We start from the raw sequence: 18,269 nt of genomic DNA, 5'->3' as shown, positions 1-18,269 counted from the left end.
CGAATGTGTACTGAACAGAAGAGGATCTCTCACTCTAATAGGTTAACTCACATGATTTCATAAATAAATGAACGACAAACCATTTTAGATATTAAATCCATAGATATTTTAAAATAGGTCCTCCAGGCTTTTAATTTGAGGATCCTGAGTTGCCAAGGAACTAGCAAAGCAGTATCATACAAGCAAAAAAGTTATTTTGTTCCAAATATTAACTTAACTATCCTGGTGATTTTCAGACCTGACACGACTGAGTGAATGATTGCTCACATTAACAAAATTTTGTGGGTCCATTGTTTATTGTTAACAGTATTGTGTCTTTCTCCTGGTCTATTGTGAAGTTGAGTCCATTGCAAAAAATTGGGGCATGTTTATGTGATGTAATTTTTTACTGAAAACCAAAAACTTTTTTGGACGTTCAGTTATGAGGTCTTAAAGGAACACGGCACTATTTTTGAAAATAGGCTTATCTTACAGTTTTCGAATCCGTTCAGCCAATCTCAGGTCTGGTGGTAGCACTTTAGCCGTAGCTAAGCATAAATCATTGAATCTGATTAGACCATTAGCATCTTGCTCAAAAATGACAAAAAAAGTTTCCATACTTTTCCTATTTAAAACTTGACTCTTCTGTAGTTACATTGTGTACTTAGACCAATGGAAAATGAAAAGTTGTGATTTTCTAGGCCGATATAGCTAGGAACTATACTCTCACTCTGGCATGATATTTAAGGAACATTCCTGTCGTACCATGGGTGCAGCAGGTGCAATGATATTAATATGGTTCCAGAAAAAATATGGGGGGAAAAAATATGATTTTAGTTTAGATCTTGACTTTAAGCATTTTAATTTAGAGTTACATTACTTTAATATATTAATAAAATAAATCCTGATTCCCCTTGGAAGTTTGCTAAAGGGTTTATAGTTGCTCCACCATCTAGTAGCGTAACAAACCTAATGATAATCAGTTAATACAAGACGTGTGGAATGACTTAAACAGTGAAAAGTCCTAGCATATTAGAAGGTGGCTCAGCCAATCAGAACTGAGGACTGACACTAACTCTTATATAAGATGAAATATTCATTGTTTCTTGAAAAGTGTTTCCCATAGACTTCAAATACGTTTCAACTTCTGAATGAGGAAACGTTAGTAGAAATAACAAGAAATCGTTTGTTCCCACGGGGGGAAAAAAGGAGGGAGAGTGCAGGATATCATTCAAGCCAACAAGAAAAATAATTCAATCATATTTTTAGCCACAACAAGAGTCCATAGTAACTTTTTTTTAAGAGTCCATGAAAATAAACCAAGCAAAACCAGACCTTCAATGTATTGTGGAGAGATTTCCGTAGATTTCAGGCTGCTGTCTGGGTGCCTCCCCATTCTTATACAGCAGTAGGCCACATACCTCTCTTCTCCCTCTCTGGGCTGCATGCCAGCGTATCCAAGTGGCACTGGACCACCAATTGTACCACTGAGCTTTTTGTCCTATATGCCTATGTGCCACTCCTGAGTCTCAGTAACCATGGTGACATGCGGACTGTGCCAACATTTGGTGCCCTTACAATGGCAGAAGAGCAGAGTAGTAACTGGGCAGGGCAGTTATTTACAACACCATCATATTTGGGGACTGGCTCTGCTGGGTTGCTCTAAGTACACAATGGGTCAGAAAAACTCAAATTGAGGTGTCTGTCTCCTTCCTTTGAATAAAATTTAAATCTGAGTGAAAAATCAAAGCTCTTTTTTCTTTTCTTCTTCTTCTTTTTTTTTTTAACCTAAAAGCGCAATCCGAATCCTCATTTGGTGCACCCAGAACCATTAATGTCAACAGCAAATGTTTCCAAATGGAAAAGACTTTTCACAATTGACTTGTGCCTATGCACAGCATAAAGGTCACTTTTTTTCTAAACTTTTCTAAAGCTTTTTAATTTCATATGCCAACCTTTCATTCTGAAAAAAAAAAATACTGCATTGATTTTCTCCTTCAGATCTTTAGCTAAACACGGTTCAATGATTAATACATACGGGAACAAAATACTTCTAAAATGCCTTGGCTTTAAAATCATCGGCATGTATGGTTTCAAGGATGAAAAGTTCATTCATTCACTCTGTCCTGCAATGAATAAGATGTATCAGATTGAAATCAACCTTAGGGCACTTCCTCTGACTTCTTCGGAGGCAACTGATAACTTTCTTTCGCATAACATCTCTTAGAGTGAGACCTAAGATATATTATAATTCTTCATTAGTTTAACAGCTACTGTACATACTTTTATCCAGTTAGCAGTAGAGAAACTGAGGCCTTACTCTGAGGGAGCTTTCAGTCATGTTAGGAGGTTTATCACCCCAAATTCAAACTCATTTGAGCAGATGTTTGAGATCTCAAAATAGCATACTTGTGTTTTGGGGTGTTCCTTTGTGTCTGTAACAGGTGCATATAATCTTTCTTTTTATTTATTTTTGTTTTGAAGTGAAAGCAGCCCACCCTAAAAACAACATGCACAGGCACACAAACACACAATCACTCCATTATGCCATGACAAAACTGCCTTTGATGTGGTGGAAGCAGAGCAATCTAGAGTCACGAGAGCACAGAGAGGCAGGAGATATTTACTGAGTGAGTGCGCTCTGCTTACAGGAGCAGTGTTGTTTGGAGAGACAGCAGCTGCAGGAGGGACATCCCTGTTGTTTGATCTGTTCCAGTCCCTCTGAGGTTTGGATACGGTTATCCCCAGGAAGCCCATCGGTTTGCATTTGGGAGAGATAAAATATCTCTGCCCATTCTGAACATGGTTGGCCCAATACAGAGTCCGCACACATAAACTATGAAATATTAAAAGTCTGTATCATAAAACATATTTTCATGGATAATGAATAAATGCTTACATAACACATCTCCCGTGGCTTTTCTCTAATCTACTCTGTAAATACACAGGGCTGGACCTCAAAATGATGCCATCTGGTGTATATGATAAAATTGTTTACTCCTGGTATCTGGTTTTGTAGTTTTGTGATGAGTATATATAAATATTCTCTTTCTTCAGAAGGAAGAGATTAGATTATTAGAGAATTTATTAAAGTGTTCTTCAAGCTTAGAAATAAATGATTATTTAAGAACTGAGTGTTCAATTGAAAGGTTGTTGTACTCATAAAAATGAAGGGTCCAAAAGTGGGGTTTTGCAGCGATGCCAGGGAAGAACAATTTTAAGGTTCCCAACACACTCAGACATAAAGGTTCTTAATTGGCATCTATGTTTCCAACCTTTAAAAAAGGACAGTTCACCCAAAAATGAAAATGACAAAAATAAAAATTAATGACTTTATGAGACTATCGAAAACTAATCATGATATTTTTGATGAAATCTGAAAGCTTTCTGACCATTCATAGACATCAACACAACTGACACATCCATGGCCCAGAAAGGTAGTTAGTACATCGAAAAAATATGAGTTGTTTACCTTGCTCTGTCCCCTGTGAGCCTGTGTTTGAAGTGACCCTAGTTAGCTCTTTGTGTTCAGGGTCCCATGCACATGGCCGTGTCAGTGGCCAGGAGGAGTGGGATCTTCAGCCTGTAGGAGCACATGACACGGATGCACATGTGATCTCTTGCCCCCTCAGAGAGAACAATTCTCTCTCAGCCCAATTTTGAAGGTCATGGCAGAGGGTCCTGCAACCCCAACTGTGTGCCTACTGATGTGTGTGTTGCACACTAGTCTTATGACTTGCATATCAATGAACAAGTGAATGTTGTTGATATTATTATGCATACATATTTAATTGTCTAGACATATACAATTAATAGGCAACTACTTAAGTAGCAATGAATGATGTTGTTAATAGGCTAAAACACATCTGATAGCGCGTGCTATAGCAATATATCAGAGATCAAATTGCTACTGGCAAAATACGAAGCTCTAAATTAGTCAGTGTCTGTTTATTCAACATTGTTGTGTCGTGTATTTGGCGCAGCGCGTTTGCAGGTTACAGGAAACTAGCGTGGAGCCGTGTACACGGAAAGGGGGTGTGTGAGGATACTGGCAGCGTTTCATGCAGCTCCAGTGGACACCTAAAGCGGGACTCACTGGTCTGTGTGTGTGTGAAGAGAGCTAACACACACTATCACACACCTTAACATTTGGACACAACATGGCGATGAGGCGCCGAGAGACACGACGACTCTTCCCCGACTAACAACCACGTTATGTTTATAGGTGGGGGGAGCGCGCGACAGGGAAATACGTTAAATTACGCGCAACTAATTAAACCTGAAAATATTTTTTCCCCCTGAATTCCATTATATGCATGTAGCTGTAGCGGTCATATAAAGCACACACTGCTTTACCCCGCTGCTGGAAATCAAACGCTCTACATGGCGGTGGAGAATATATGGTTCTTCTGTCTACTTTCTCTGGGTTACTGTGGATTATCCGTGCAAGGTAATACAAGTTAAATCTAACCCCAGTGTTTTCCAATGCAGTGTCTTTTAAGTTGTGTGTGTCTGTTAGCCAGTATGTTTGTATTTCTTTGTATCTGTCAGGATATGCGAGTAGAGGGGTCTGGAGAGAGGAATCGTGCACCTTGCTTGTTGCAGCGTTTCGGAGCTTTTACTTTTCACATTTTCATTTTGTATACCCTTTACGCAAACAGGCAGTCAAATTACGCTGAAGTAGTCTACTGTATTTATTTGTGGGTTCAACTTTTTGTCACATCCAGAACTCGCTTTTGTAAACAATATTATGCGTTCAATATTTAAGTTAATTTAGATGTAATATCAAAAACTTATAAAACGATACTTAAAAAAATGAAAACTGAAAAAATGGATGATTAAGGCAGTGTTTGGTCAAAGGGGCGGATGTATTGTAGGGGGGCTCTAGACTGGGAATTTACAGGTTGATAGTCATGACTTACTGCAAACATTTGGTAAATTAAATGTTAGACTTTAAAAGCGGTTTGTGTGACTGCCTTATTTACATATGAAGCCCCAGGATGGGGATTGTTCTTAAAAAGTCCATGTTAGCTGTTTAAATTTTATGTATTACTGAAACGTTGCAAGTGAATAGCCTGTTAACATTTACCCCGATTGTCCTTGAGTTGAATACATGAAAGTAAAACTTAAAAAAAAAAAAAAATTAAACGAACATTTAGCTATTAAAACAGTATATTCATCTTGAAATGAATGACGCTGAAAAATAGTGACACGGTTGTTACGCTGAATTGTGTAACCTAGGGTAAGTAAATACATGTAGCCTATGTAAAGGTTATAACGATAACAAGCTTGGGGAAAAGTAGGGTTTTCTGTTTGGTGTTTTCACACAAAACAAAGAAGACAGAGATGGACAGGTCAGGTGGAAGAGAAAGCAGTGTGCTTTTTATGCTTCATAGCCTAGTGTCTTTCCACTTTTTTCTGTGTAACACAACGTAACAAACCATAAATTCTGCATTTTTGGTCCACCACGTTCCCCAAGTGTGCCAAAACGGTAACAAATAAGTAGGCGAGTTTGTGTGTGTGTGTGTATATGTGTGTGTGGATATATATATATATATATATATATATATATATATATATATATATATATATATATATATATATATATATATATATATATATATATATCGTACATTGTGATGCCTTCGTCGACCACTAGGGGAATGGGTTGAAATACCCCCCACCCCCGAAAGGCATAATTAGCACCCTTTTTAAAACGGTGACTTGGGTGACCGGAAAATTACTGGCACCATCGTGTTATGATTTTGATACTTCTGGCTTTTCCTGACATTTAAATCAAATAAGTTTAAACAGTGCTTTGGGATTTTCTGTGTACAATACACACACTTTTGTGTAATCTTATGGCATATATTTCTCGGACTGGTTGGCATGTAATGAAATTGGAGAGATCAAAGGCAGCCAGCAGGAGTGTGGAGCGCTGTTCAGTGCAGGAGCCTCGGGCAGGATTCAGTCACAGGCGCTGGAGGAAAAAGGGGTGGGGAGTGGTCAGGGCGATTTATCCAAAGACTATACACCTTATTTAAATAACAAAGGAGAGCACTGAAACACATGGGCACCTCCTGGCATCCAGCGATGCCCTCGTCTCACCGATGTCCGTTGGGAAAAATAAACGGGAACCACATCGGTCAAATCACAGTGTCATCTTTGAGCTCCTTTAACGATTTTAGTGCCAGTGCTGTAGCGGATGGATTATTTACAGAGGGGCGGGACCTACTTGTGATCAATAGCATTAAAATGTGTGTGCGAGACCGCTCTGCAAAGCTGAAGAATGGCTCTGTTATTTTACTTGTTCATTCTTTTTCCTTTAAAAATTCTACAAACAGCTTGTGCTTTTTGAGAATCTTTTTAACAATAATTTTGAATTCAGTTTTCATACAACAAGCATGTCGATTGTCCTACATTTGTCCCTATTAAGATAAATTCATTGTGCTCTGTAAATTTGCATGCTAGTCCTGTAGATTATGCTCGACTGGTTCATGAAGTAACTGTCTGTTCTCTCTGTTGGCTACTGAGGGTTGTGTTTTGCTCGCATGTCCCAGTATTTAAGATTATAGGGGTTATTTAGAATGACTGGACCATAATGGCAAAAAGTGTCCCAGTTTACCCAATTTCACCATACTAATATTTCCTCTTAATAACAGAGGGTAGGATGCCTTTCCTTGGAAAAACTCTAGTTAGAATAATAACCAATGCCTTTCAAAGTGAAAGGTCCCTTTTAAGATTGCTGTTAAATCTTTGCAATGATATATCCCTTTTGGTTTGTGTTAGATGATGATATAAAATGGACAGAAACAATTAAATATCAAATATTGTCTATATACCTTTCTTTACCCAAGTATATTATATAATTGCTAAGATTATTAAGCTATGAAATATTGTCTTACTAGTCATTAATAAACTATACTAATAGTTAAGTATATAATATTAATATTAAATAGCATCCCTCTATCTAGTGTAGTCATGAATGCTCAAAAATGAATTGCAATCCAGGCAGCCTGTTATACAACAGTTTTGTTTGCCGATGACTTCCATTGTATGGACAAAAAAAACCCACTGAGACATTTCTCAAAAATCTTATTTTATGATGTACACAAGGAACAAAGTTATCTTTGAATAGGAAATCCAATTTGAGAAATCCAGAAAATGAACTAAAAATGGTGAAAACATTTGAGATAAAAAAAAACCCCAACTAAATCCAGTCCTTATTGTCTTAAGTATTACTAAACACAGTCTTCAGGGTTAAATTAAAACATACAGGCATGTTGGGGTATTGTTGGAAGGAAATGAAATGCTGACTTGAACACCTGCAGTTTATGATAACAAAAGAAATCTGAGATGTTTTGATCATAATAGATGCTTTATTATGGACAGGCGGTGATGTGGAGTAGTGCAGTATTTTGACAGGTGTCACCACAAGAGATGCTGTAAGAAATGACAATAATAGGAAATGGTAGAAGGAGTGGTCGAGTAAGTAGATCTCCTTGTCAGAGTGAGTTAAAGTTTTTGATTTCTCAGGTTGAATTTGAAAACCAAGAACATAACGTCCCTGTTTCCTCACTGCTACTATTCCCCCATGTCCACTAAGATTTGTACCCATAAATTCAGGTTTTGCTTCCCTGGGGCTGTGTGCCAGGTTCACAACGAGCAAGAGGAATTTTGTGTGTTGTTTTGGGAATTGATGCTGGAGAATCATGAGGATGATTTGGGGGGATCCGTCTCTTTTTTCTCTCTCTTTCTATTCAGATTTATAAACAAGGGTCATTGCTTTTCCACAGGATAGATCACATCATTATATCTGTGAACTGAAGAGACGAATAGACGGCATGTTGATGTGCTTAACAGGCTGCGCCTCTCCACTTAAAAAATCCAGCTTATGTTTTGCTTTCTCATGTAAAGCTTCCCGTCGTGTTGTTTCACATTCCAGCCTTCTCCTAGAAAGCCATGTACAGCTGTCTGCTTTTAAAGATTCACCAAAAAAAGACAGAAGCAGCGTAGAGGCCAGAGGGCATGTTTTACAGGGTCTGTCACGTGGTCTCAAAGGCATGCTGCTCCAGCCCCGTGACTCAGAGCTGCAGTGTGCGCTCTGTCCTGGGGGGCTCACCATGTTTTGATCACCAAATCAGCACAACATGGCCTGTTCGGCAGAAAGGAAAGAGTTACTCTTTTGTGCTCCATCGTGTATATTTCCAGCTTTATCACTAGATCTGCTGTGTAATCTTTCTCTAGTACTGCTGCAGCACTTCTGCCATTACCTCCATTAAGCATCCCTTCATGACCTCATTTTCCCTCTTCTTTAACAAGTCTTAATATTGTTTAATGCCCCTGAGAGGGATGAAGGGATTTTCAATAATTGCACAAACTGTGGACTGAAGCAGATGCTTCCAGTAATAGTAGCATACACTGTCGAGGCGTTTATACTCTCATGGTTTTGGGCTGTGATGCTTAAGCTGAAGATACTGTTCAAAGTGAATGATTAAAATGGATGACGGGAGGTATGAAGGTTTTCTGGTTTTAGATTCTTTCTGGTTAAAACCTCTAGGGATGCGCCGATATTAAAATTCTGGCTCATACTTGTAAACCATTAATTGTCTGGTGAGTTTTAACTATTAGCACTTCAACATGAACTCTTATAGAGAAAGTGTACTTCAATAGCTCTTAAATCTTTGCCATAATTTATCACAATCCTTTTGAGTTACTGCTAGATGATGATTTTAAAATGTGCCAACATAATTAAATATTCATTAGTGGCTAATAAATATTCAAGATCTACTTATAAATTGGAGAAAAGAAAATCATTGATTTCATACATTGAACACGTCAACTGTCATTGAAAAGAAATGACTTAAGACACTTTGTAGATGCAAATTCAATTTGGCATGAAATTGTGTGTGGTCTTTTCTTCCCTTATAGTGCCATATGTGTTCTAGAACTAGAATAAAATGTAGGATTTTTGCCATTGGGAATTGATTGGATCATTGTCTTTGGTGCATTGCTTCTCAAGTGAGTGAAAAGTTTCTGGAGGGAAAGGATTGATTCAGGTTAGGTTTGGTGAAGCTGCGTGCCTCCGTGTATTTTGCATTTGCCAGGTTTGCTGGTCAGTGGTGAGGTGAATCATTTTCAGGAGAAGGAAATGTGGGTCGTACAAGGAAGTTATTCATTATCCTACTTCCTGTCAGTATTTACAAAGGTCTGCTGCAGGTTGTTGACCCTGGGAAAGGTTGACAGATCTCTTCAATGATCTCTGTAATGTACATAATGTTTTAACTGGTAAGAATTGATTCAGTTGTTGTGTTAATATCTGACATACAATAATATGCATGTTTATATATTTTTTAACATCTGCAATACGTCCAATAAGAATCCTCAAACTGATCTATGGTTCAAACAAATGAAGCTGATGGCGCTCAGTTCTCTGTGTTCTGTGTTGCAATGGCTATTTGAGTTCAACATTTGTACACATGGACTCCAGGGATACTGTGACCTGGATAACAGCTGTCAAAATCTATCTGCATGTGGCTCGAACAGAGATAGAACCTTTGGGTCAAAGGGAGATGAAAAAATGGAGAAAGGGAGAAACTGGATGGGTCAAGAGGAGACTAGAAAAGTTTAATGAGTAGTTGGTATAATTAGTACTACACATTTACATTATAATTAAAGTGACTGCTTGTATATCTTTAGAGGATAGTTCACCCAGAAATGAAAATGATCAACATTTACTCATCTTTATGTCTTTTCAAACCTGTGTGACATTTGTTCTTTCTTTTTCTTCTGTGCAATGTTTACAAATTTTTACATACCAACATTGTTCAGGATTCCGGAGTGAGTAAATTGACAGATTTTACGTTTTTGAGTGAACTATCCCTCTAAACTTCTGTCATCGTAGCAGATTTGTGATTTTATTTTTCTTTTATTTTTTTTTTCAAGTTCACACTATTTAGTCAAACTTCAATGCATCACTGAATTCCCTCCTCTGTTGGTTGATAATTGACTTGTTTGCTAACATACAGACTACCAAGAACATTCAAGCCCTGCCAAGGGCCTCTCAGCCAAGAGCCTGGAGAATATTTTTTAACAAAGTTTAACTTTTATAAATGGTTTCTACTGTTTGTAATCATATTTGATCTAATTCCCTTGGTTTTATTGAACAGCTTACTGTTAAGTGTAGACTGAAATGTTTCCCGCATAGTGATCAACATCCACAGCAGGAACAGTTCTAGGATTTCATCCTCATGGGGACTTAGCCCTCAGTGAGAATGTGTAGCAAGAGATCACTGCCTAAGTGGTGCCTCTTTGTAAGTCAGCACCACTATATCACTATATAGCAAGTCAAAATTAGCCTGCTGGTGCTTAAAGGGATATTTAACCCAAAAATGAAAAATTAGTCATTAGTTTCAATTGTTCATTTTCGGAACACAAATTAAGATATTTTTTATGAAATCCAATGGCTTGCTGACACTACATTGACAGCAACGCAACTACTGGATACTGAACAAAAACTAAAATAGTGCTATACTATTAAAAAAAACTGATCCATCACCATACTTTTTAAATTAATAAAAATTTGGTGTTTAAATGAACAGAGCAAACGGAAAGAGAGAGTGCGTTCTATATTACAGCTCTTTATTTGAAGCATAGAAAGACAAACGTTTAGCTACACAAATACACAATACACAGTTTTACAGCCTAGGGTGAAGTCATTATGTGTTATGCATCTAGAGGCCACGTTCACACTGTATAGAAGCCTGTATTTGTATGTACTGTATTTGACGGACCTTTTTCAGCCGCTCCAGCAACGGACGTAACTCGGAAAACTATCTGCATGGCTTTGCAGATCGCCGATAGTTCCAGCAATCAACTGTCAGTGTCAATTAATCGGCAAAACCGATACACTGGTCGACCTCTAGTGCAGTGCATCCAGGCTATATAAAGGGCTGTGAAAATAATCGAAAATCTGTTTCGATTTTGGCCTCCAACGATTATGAAAAATAGTAATCTAGATAAAGCGATTATTGCTCCCCATTCCGCCCCCTTTCCATCAGTGCGCTTTCACGCCTCCATATTAGCCCATTTTCACATGTAAATCAGTAAAATCATGTAACTAAATGGGACACAGAAAGCATTTGTTCATGTATTTTAAAGTTGACCTAAAAACTTTAAGTAGCCTAACATACTCCTACTGCTTTTCGTCTTCACAAGTCTTTCCTCCGTTCTAGTTATATACTAGTTAGCACAGCATTCCCGGGAAAGTGAGCAAGTCAAATTTAAATAATTCATACAAGATGAGGAAGAAAAGAGCATACATGTTTTAATGTACCCCTAGACTCTTACCTTCACGTCGAGTTTCTTTGTGGGTTTGCCTCTGCCAGCAGTGCTGCGGCCATGAGGAAAAGACCAAATACAGCTGTACTCGGAAACTGAGATATTCTTACGGAAACTTAAACCTGGCTTTATATCTTGCAAATAGCATGAGATTACAAAGCATAATGTGAGAAAACATGCTAATGTATGTAAATTATTAATTGTTAATAGTATTTCTTTTTTTCTTTTTTTAACAGTTCTGCAGCTGTTACCTGGATGAGAATTTTTAAAAAATGTTTTTGCTTAAATTACTTGTAATAATTGTATATGACATGCTTATTTATTATGTATATATTTAAGATGAATATAAATGATAACTTAATAAATATGGTCTGAAATTAATTATAAAGTATTAATTCATCGGTTTAATAATGTCTAAAAATATAATAATTATGTCTATCAGACTCTAACAGACTTTCCCTATTTTAATAAAAACAATTAGTTTATGCCTTTAGAAGCACAGATGTGTCTGTAACTTTAAAAGCATGGTTCACCCAAAAATGAAAATTCTGTCATAATTTACTCTGGTTATTCTAAACCTGCAAGTTCGTTCTTCTGTTGGACACGGAAGAAGATACTTTGAAGAATGTAGGTAACTAAACAGTTTCTAGTCCCCAGAAACTTCCATAGTATAGAGAAAAAATACTAGTGGTCGACCGATATATCGGCTTTGGAGAGGGAGTGTGATCATCAGCAGTTCTGTCTAATATGGATAGACGTCTGTCTAATAATGCGATATAATGGTTAAACAAAGGAATTCATGTATACAGAAAGTATTATAATGATTGCTTTTATTTTAGGCCTGTTAGAAATAGAAAGGCAAACATCATAATACTTTCTCGTTTTCTGTCAACATTAAGCAAAATATGCATTTATATAATTTAAATAGATTTTTCAATGACTAATGAACATTTGATTTCACAAAACCTTGCAAACTTTGTCAAATCCAGTTGTGAGATCTTGTGAAGTGTGCATTTTTATCCAGCATGATCACGTGTTTTCTGCGTGATGGTCAGTCTGTGTGAATTTAATTCTTTAAACTTTAAACTCATGATTTCAAATTATGCTACGCTTTATGCATTTGCCTACTGTCATATTCATGTCATTTTCACTGTGTGCTGTGTGTAAAATGAGGGCTTTATTTGAAAAATATTATTCCCAATGCACACAAACTTTCCAGAATACTGAATGCCTTGTTGGTTACAGTGTTTAATTTATCTTTAATTAAATTTTATTTAAATATTTAAATATTTATTTTTGAAAAAAACTGTCATTTAAAGTATATGTATATATTTTTTATTTTTCCTTGTTAAATGATTTCAAATTACTCAAATATTAATAAAAAAATTTATACCGGCTATCGCCCCTCTGCTTTCCAAGATATCGGCATCGGCTGTCAAAAAACAGACCACTTTTAGTTGACCACAAAAAAATACCAGAAACTGTTAAGTTACCCACACATCCTTCAAAGTAGGGGTGCGCGATAAATATCAATTAATAATTAATGCGCATCTCGTCAGTAAAGCTGGTTTTATCTAATCAGCAGTAAATTCCATCAGGTGTGTGATTTCACATTGAGCAGCTGTTACTACACGGAGCCGTTGTTAACTGACTAGCTGCGCAAATTAACACTGATAATTTACTTTTATGTCTAACAGAAGAAGGAAATTATTACAGGTTTGGAACAACTTGTGGGAGTGTAAACGATGACAATTTTCATTTTGGGTGAACTATCCAGTCACCCAAGAGCATGCTTCTCTGCAAACTGCACTTTTACCATTAGTTACTGGACAGACTCACTGATAACTTTCCTATTCCGCTCTACATATGGAGAGCCTTGTGTTCAAAGGGCAGATATGAGCTCCTCGATGTTTTAAACCACGCAGGGTTAACGCATGCTGCGGTCGCGTGAAAGGCTTTAACTTGGCGCATTCTGTAGACTCCATCATCACCATGGAAACAAAGATGCCAAGATTAGCTTCTCTAACTTCTTATGTAATTGATTTCATTATAATTGCTATTGGCATTATAATCAGTGCAAAATACTTATTTGTTTATTTAGCTTCTTGGCTTTTGTAAAAAACGGGACAAATCGCATCACGTATTGATTTGATATTGCACGCATAATTACGGGACGATTCCGTATTGTTAGGGACGGGTGGCAAGCCAACATGCATATTAGCATTCTCTTTGATCCTGAAAATTTTAAAAGGTGTGCGTCTTTCCACTGCAAAGATATCGGCAAAAGTTATTTACAAGGTAAAATTTTCATTTCACTATGTCCTTTCCACAATGAATAGCTTATAATCCTTTTATGACATTTATGAAATTTCACGTATATCATTGGAAACGTTACTCTGTGCTCTAAAATAGACATTATATGATATTATGCTATGCAAGGTCTTTGCATAATAGAGGAACATGCAAGTATGTCAGTGTGGTATGGTTGAGACGCAGTGTATCAACTGTACCCAGACAGGTGTCCTATTGTGTCACATGCTGTTCAGCTGTACAGTGTTTTGATAATAGGTTAAAAGTTACATTTACACACATGCTATGCAAATATGATATTTGTGATATTTAAGCTGTCTTATAAATGGACATATTTTCTAACATGAATGTTAAAACGATAACAGCATTTTGTGAAATATACAAGCTGGTAAAGTGGGTACAGTTGACACACCCTTTATATCCTAGTTTTGCAGTAACAGTTCAATCAGAAAGTAAAATGCTGATTTAGAGGCTATGTGTGTGTGTACTGGTATTATACAATTTTAACCTTATGGGAAAATTTTGTTAGGTCCCTATGAGGAAACAAGATACAGAATGATTAAAACTGCATAAAGTCTGTGTGCTGGGTATAGGTTTAGGGGTAGGTTTATAGTATTTACAGGTATGTAGAGGAATAAAATATACTGTCTGTACTGTTTTAAAAAATTATGTCCCTATAATGTTAGAAATACCCGTGAGTGTGTGTGTGTGTGTGTGTTTGCATGTGTGCATATGTGAGTAAGGCAGTGTAGTCAGTGAGTGGACTTAATTTTTGTTTCTGTTTTTGTTGTATTTCATGACAATTTACATTGTTATATTTACTGTTATGTTTACATTTGTAGTGTTTGCCATATCTTTTCACTATGAGTTCCTATGAGTTCTGATAAATGCATTTTTTTTTACTATTTCTCAAGTGCATCTTGTTAGAAAGCACTCTTAATGTTTTTCTGTGGGACATTTGTAGGTCCAAGGTGTTATTTTTATTTAGTTCTTTTTCACTCTCTTTCCTGTTAAACGTTGTTAAATTATTAAGCAGTGTTTCTTGTATTATTTTTTTTTATCCTTTTATGTTATGTGGTGACCAGTGGGAGGTGCTCTGGGCATATATTTTTCTTTATTGGGTTTCTTCCCCAACGTGATGTATGTTTCACACAAGCTTGTTGCATTCTGTGTCTTTATTTAAAATCAACACTCTCACATAAATGCAGTGAAGCAGTCTATGCATAAAATGAATAATCGATTCTCGAGCCTTTGATATCAACCAATTCAGCACCACTGCCATGGACAGCATCTGGTAACGCTGCAGGTAAGAAGGTATATCTTAAAGGGTTACTCAACCCCAAAATTAAAATTTTAGCATTAATCAATTACCACCATGTCATTCCTAACCTGTAAAAGCTTTGTTCGTCTTCGTAACACAATTTAAGATATGTTGGATGAAAACAATAGGCTGCCAAGTAAATTACACTGCTAAAGTCCCGAAGAGTATGAAAGATGTTGTCAGAATGGTCCATCTGCCATCAGTGGTTCAAGAGAGCTTATGAGCTGAACGCAGGCAGCGTACCCTCTTCTGGGTGGGCCAGTGATACAAAAGAGCGTACGCTGCCTGCGTCCAGCTCATAATCTCCAAAATGGCGTTAAAGTGAGGTGGAGAGAAACAGAGGAGAGGAATTGTTGAATAAAATCTTTATTTTTGTTTTCTTCGTGTACAAAAAGTATTCTCGTCGCTTCATAATGTTACGGTTGCACTACTACTGGCAGATGGCCCGTTCTAACAATGTCTTTCATACTTTTCTGGACTTTGACAATGTCATTTACTTGGCAGTCTATGGGACAGTCACAAGCCTCCCGGTTTTCATCCAAAATGTTAAATTGTGTTCTGAAGACAAACAAAGCTTTTACGGGTTTGGAACGACTTGGGGGTTAGTGATTAATGACAAAATTTTCATTTTGGGGTGGAGTATCCCTTTAAGCAACCTCCTACGGTATAGTAACACGCCTAGAAATTGTACACCTTTAGTTAAGGCATACCTTTATCTTCATAGCAGGCTAAGAGACAGTGTTGTCGGGAAACGCAGCCTTGGTCTGTCATCGGTCATCATTCTCAGACTGCCAGATAAACTGTAAAATGAGGAGGCATATTATATGGTAATAAGTTTATATTATGTCAAATATGTTTTTTTTTTATTACCTTCAATTGAATTCATTTTGTTTGCTGAAAATTGCTTGTGTGTTTATGTATAGTGGCATGCTAATGTATGCGTAGATGCTGCATGTGTGAGCAAGTGTGTGAAGCAGGGTCTGTTCCTCATGACGCTGGTCGGGTAAACAGTCATACGATCGCATTCCTTCCATTCCGTGCTGCTGTCCACTTGGTCACGTGACCACAAAGGAGGGCTCATAGTGGGGTGGGGAGGCATGCCTTAGGAAGGGGAGCCATTTATCACTGATTCAGATTGTGAACACAGGCTCCCACATTTACAAGGGTGTATTTTTTTCTTCTTCAAAGCAGGTGTATTAAACATGTCAGATACTGACTGTGATAAAATTCTCTACTCACAAAGAGGCTGTGAAGATGATTAACAAGAGCAGATTCATAAAAGGTTTATAACCTTGCCGGTTCACCAGGTGTTTGGCTTTCAGTACGATTTTATTTAATTTTTTTTAGCTGGGCAAATAGCTGTCTGTCTTAAGTGCCTTCTTTTGTCCTGAATTTCCTCTTAAAATGTTGTTTTCAAAAGACTGCAGTATTTGCCTTGACAAAATAAAATAGCAAGTAATTCCAAAGGAGAAAAGGTAACTGTAAATACATCAAAGACTCCAACCGGGCTATTTCACTTTCTTGTTTTTAGTATTGATTGTTTTGCAGGGATTAATGTAGTCTTGAACCAGACCTGTGCCAGGACTGGGCCATCTGGGGACCGCACTATTATAGTGTTGTGGACTGTGAGACTCTCTTAAAAGCTTAAAAAAAAGATAGTAGCCTACTGTTACCTTGACATAATATGCAGGAGTGAGCAACAGGACCTGAAGACTTTTTGTTTGTAGATGCCATTTGGATTAATTAATTTTTAATTTGTTTTTAAAAAAGGTCAATTAAAAATATAAATCAGCATGCCGCTATCAATACCAGGGTCAAGGGTACTATAAACCGTGTAAACTTAAATTAAGTGTAAGTCACGTAGATAACATCTGCCAAATATCCAAATGGTTGTGCTTTTTCTCATAAGTTCTTAGTGGATCTGTTGCAACATCTCTTGAGCATACTTTTCAGTAAGACTCGGTTGTCAGGTTTCTTGTTCTTTCAGTTACAGCGTATCTCATAATATTGCCTAGTTGTACCTGTCTTGTGCTCTGCTCCACTGCTTTTGATCTAGCTTTACTGAGTTTCCCTAAGCAGAATTCCCAGAATTTTATATGCAGAGACCAATAACATCAATACATATCATGCTAGAACTTTGTGTATGTGTCTGTGGTTTACAGATAAAGAGGTGGAGCTGAAGCTTCCGTAACTGCTGTGACTGTTATACCTCTTATCACACTGATAGCACCTGTGACAATGGAAATGCTTGTGCCACTGACTATAGTTGTGGAACTTGGTTTCCAATTTTCCATTTAGTTCTTCAGACAGACTAAGGGCAAAAACTAACAGTAATGTGTTGTGGTTACACTACCATTTTGGGTTGGTTCTGTAAGTTTGTAATGTTTTTAACAGAAGTCTCCTCTGGTCACCAAGGTTGCATTTATTTGATCAGTAAAAACAGTAATGTTGTGAAATATTATTATAATTTCAAGTAACTTTTTTTTTTTAGTTTAACATATTTCTAATGTCATTTATTCCTGTGATGGCAAAGCAGAATTTTCAGCAGCCATTACTCCAGTGTTCAGTGTCACATGATCTTTCGGAAATCATTTTAATGTGCTGATTTAGTGCTCAAGAAACTTTTTTTAATGTCACATTTAAAAATGGTTGTGCTGATTGATATTTTTGTGGAAACGGTGATGCATTTTTTTTTAGGATTCTATAATGAAATGATGAAGAAAAAAAAACATTTATTTAAAAAAAAGTTATTTCATCAATTTAAATCATCCCTGCTGAATTGTAATGTAAAAAGAAAATCTTACTGACCCCAAACATTTTAATGGCTGCATAAATCTGTATGAGTGGTGGATATGGACATCATTCATGGTGCACTGTATTTTGAGTCCAGTTGCAATGGTTCACATGGCATTGCACAGCTGCAGGATGTGCAAAGTCTAGCGAGTGAGTCATTCTCCCTTCATGGTCTGAGCTGAGGATATAACGTGTTCATTCCAAAGGAACTTTGTTTTGGCCATGGATGCCAGAACAGCCAATAGCCACAGCCAGAGCTACAAAAGTTGGGTTTTGCTTTTATGTCCATTCAGTTTGTGCAAGATATTTAATGTTTGAGACATGAATCTATAAGTCGAGCTGTTTCAGCACAGATCACTGAATGAGACCGTACTTTTGCACATCTGTTCTTGAAGCCCTATTTAACACACTGTTAGGCTGTGAGAATGGGCCTGTCAACTTGGGAAGCTGTGACCTCTTGAATACCATCAGCTCGTTTTGCTCATCAGGACTCGTTCAACAAGCCTTAATAAAAAAGTCCTTATCA

General features: G+C 37.1%; 1 protein-coding gene and 1 long non-coding RNA gene across 2 annotated transcripts in view; one reads left to right on the top strand and one right to left on the bottom strand.

The window, feature by feature from the left end:
- Nucleotides 1–3,944: 3,944 nt before the first annotated feature.
- Nucleotides 3,945–18,269, top strand: part of LOC113105960 (immunoglobulin superfamily DCC subclass member 4-like) — a 64,337-nt gene continuing 50,012 nt past the window's right edge. Inside the window, exon 1 of the mRNA XM_026267386.1 lies at nucleotides 3,945–4,429. Within this exon, the coding sequence (XP_026123171.1) occupies nucleotides 4,363–4,429 (67 nt within the window). The 5' untranslated portion in view covers nucleotides 3,945–4,362. The remainder of the gene's footprint in view (nucleotides 4,430–18,269) is intronic.
- On the bottom strand, nucleotides 7,339–16,492 carry LOC113105961 (uncharacterized). The gene is made up of 3 exons (XR_003292422.1): nucleotides 15,821–16,492; nucleotides 15,661–15,750; nucleotides 7,339–8,134 (listed from the first exon to the last, which is right to left on the bottom strand). It is a non-coding gene; the product is annotated as an uncharacterized LOC113105961 (long non-coding RNA).

This window comes from Carassius auratus, chromosome 7 (genome assembly GCF_003368295.1).
Source record: "Carassius auratus strain Wakin chromosome 7, ASM336829v1, whole genome shotgun sequence".
Lineage (NCBI taxonomy): Eukaryota > Metazoa > Chordata > Actinopteri > Cypriniformes > Cyprinidae > Carassius > Carassius auratus.
This window is presented reverse-complemented; position numbering and strand designations above follow the sequence as displayed.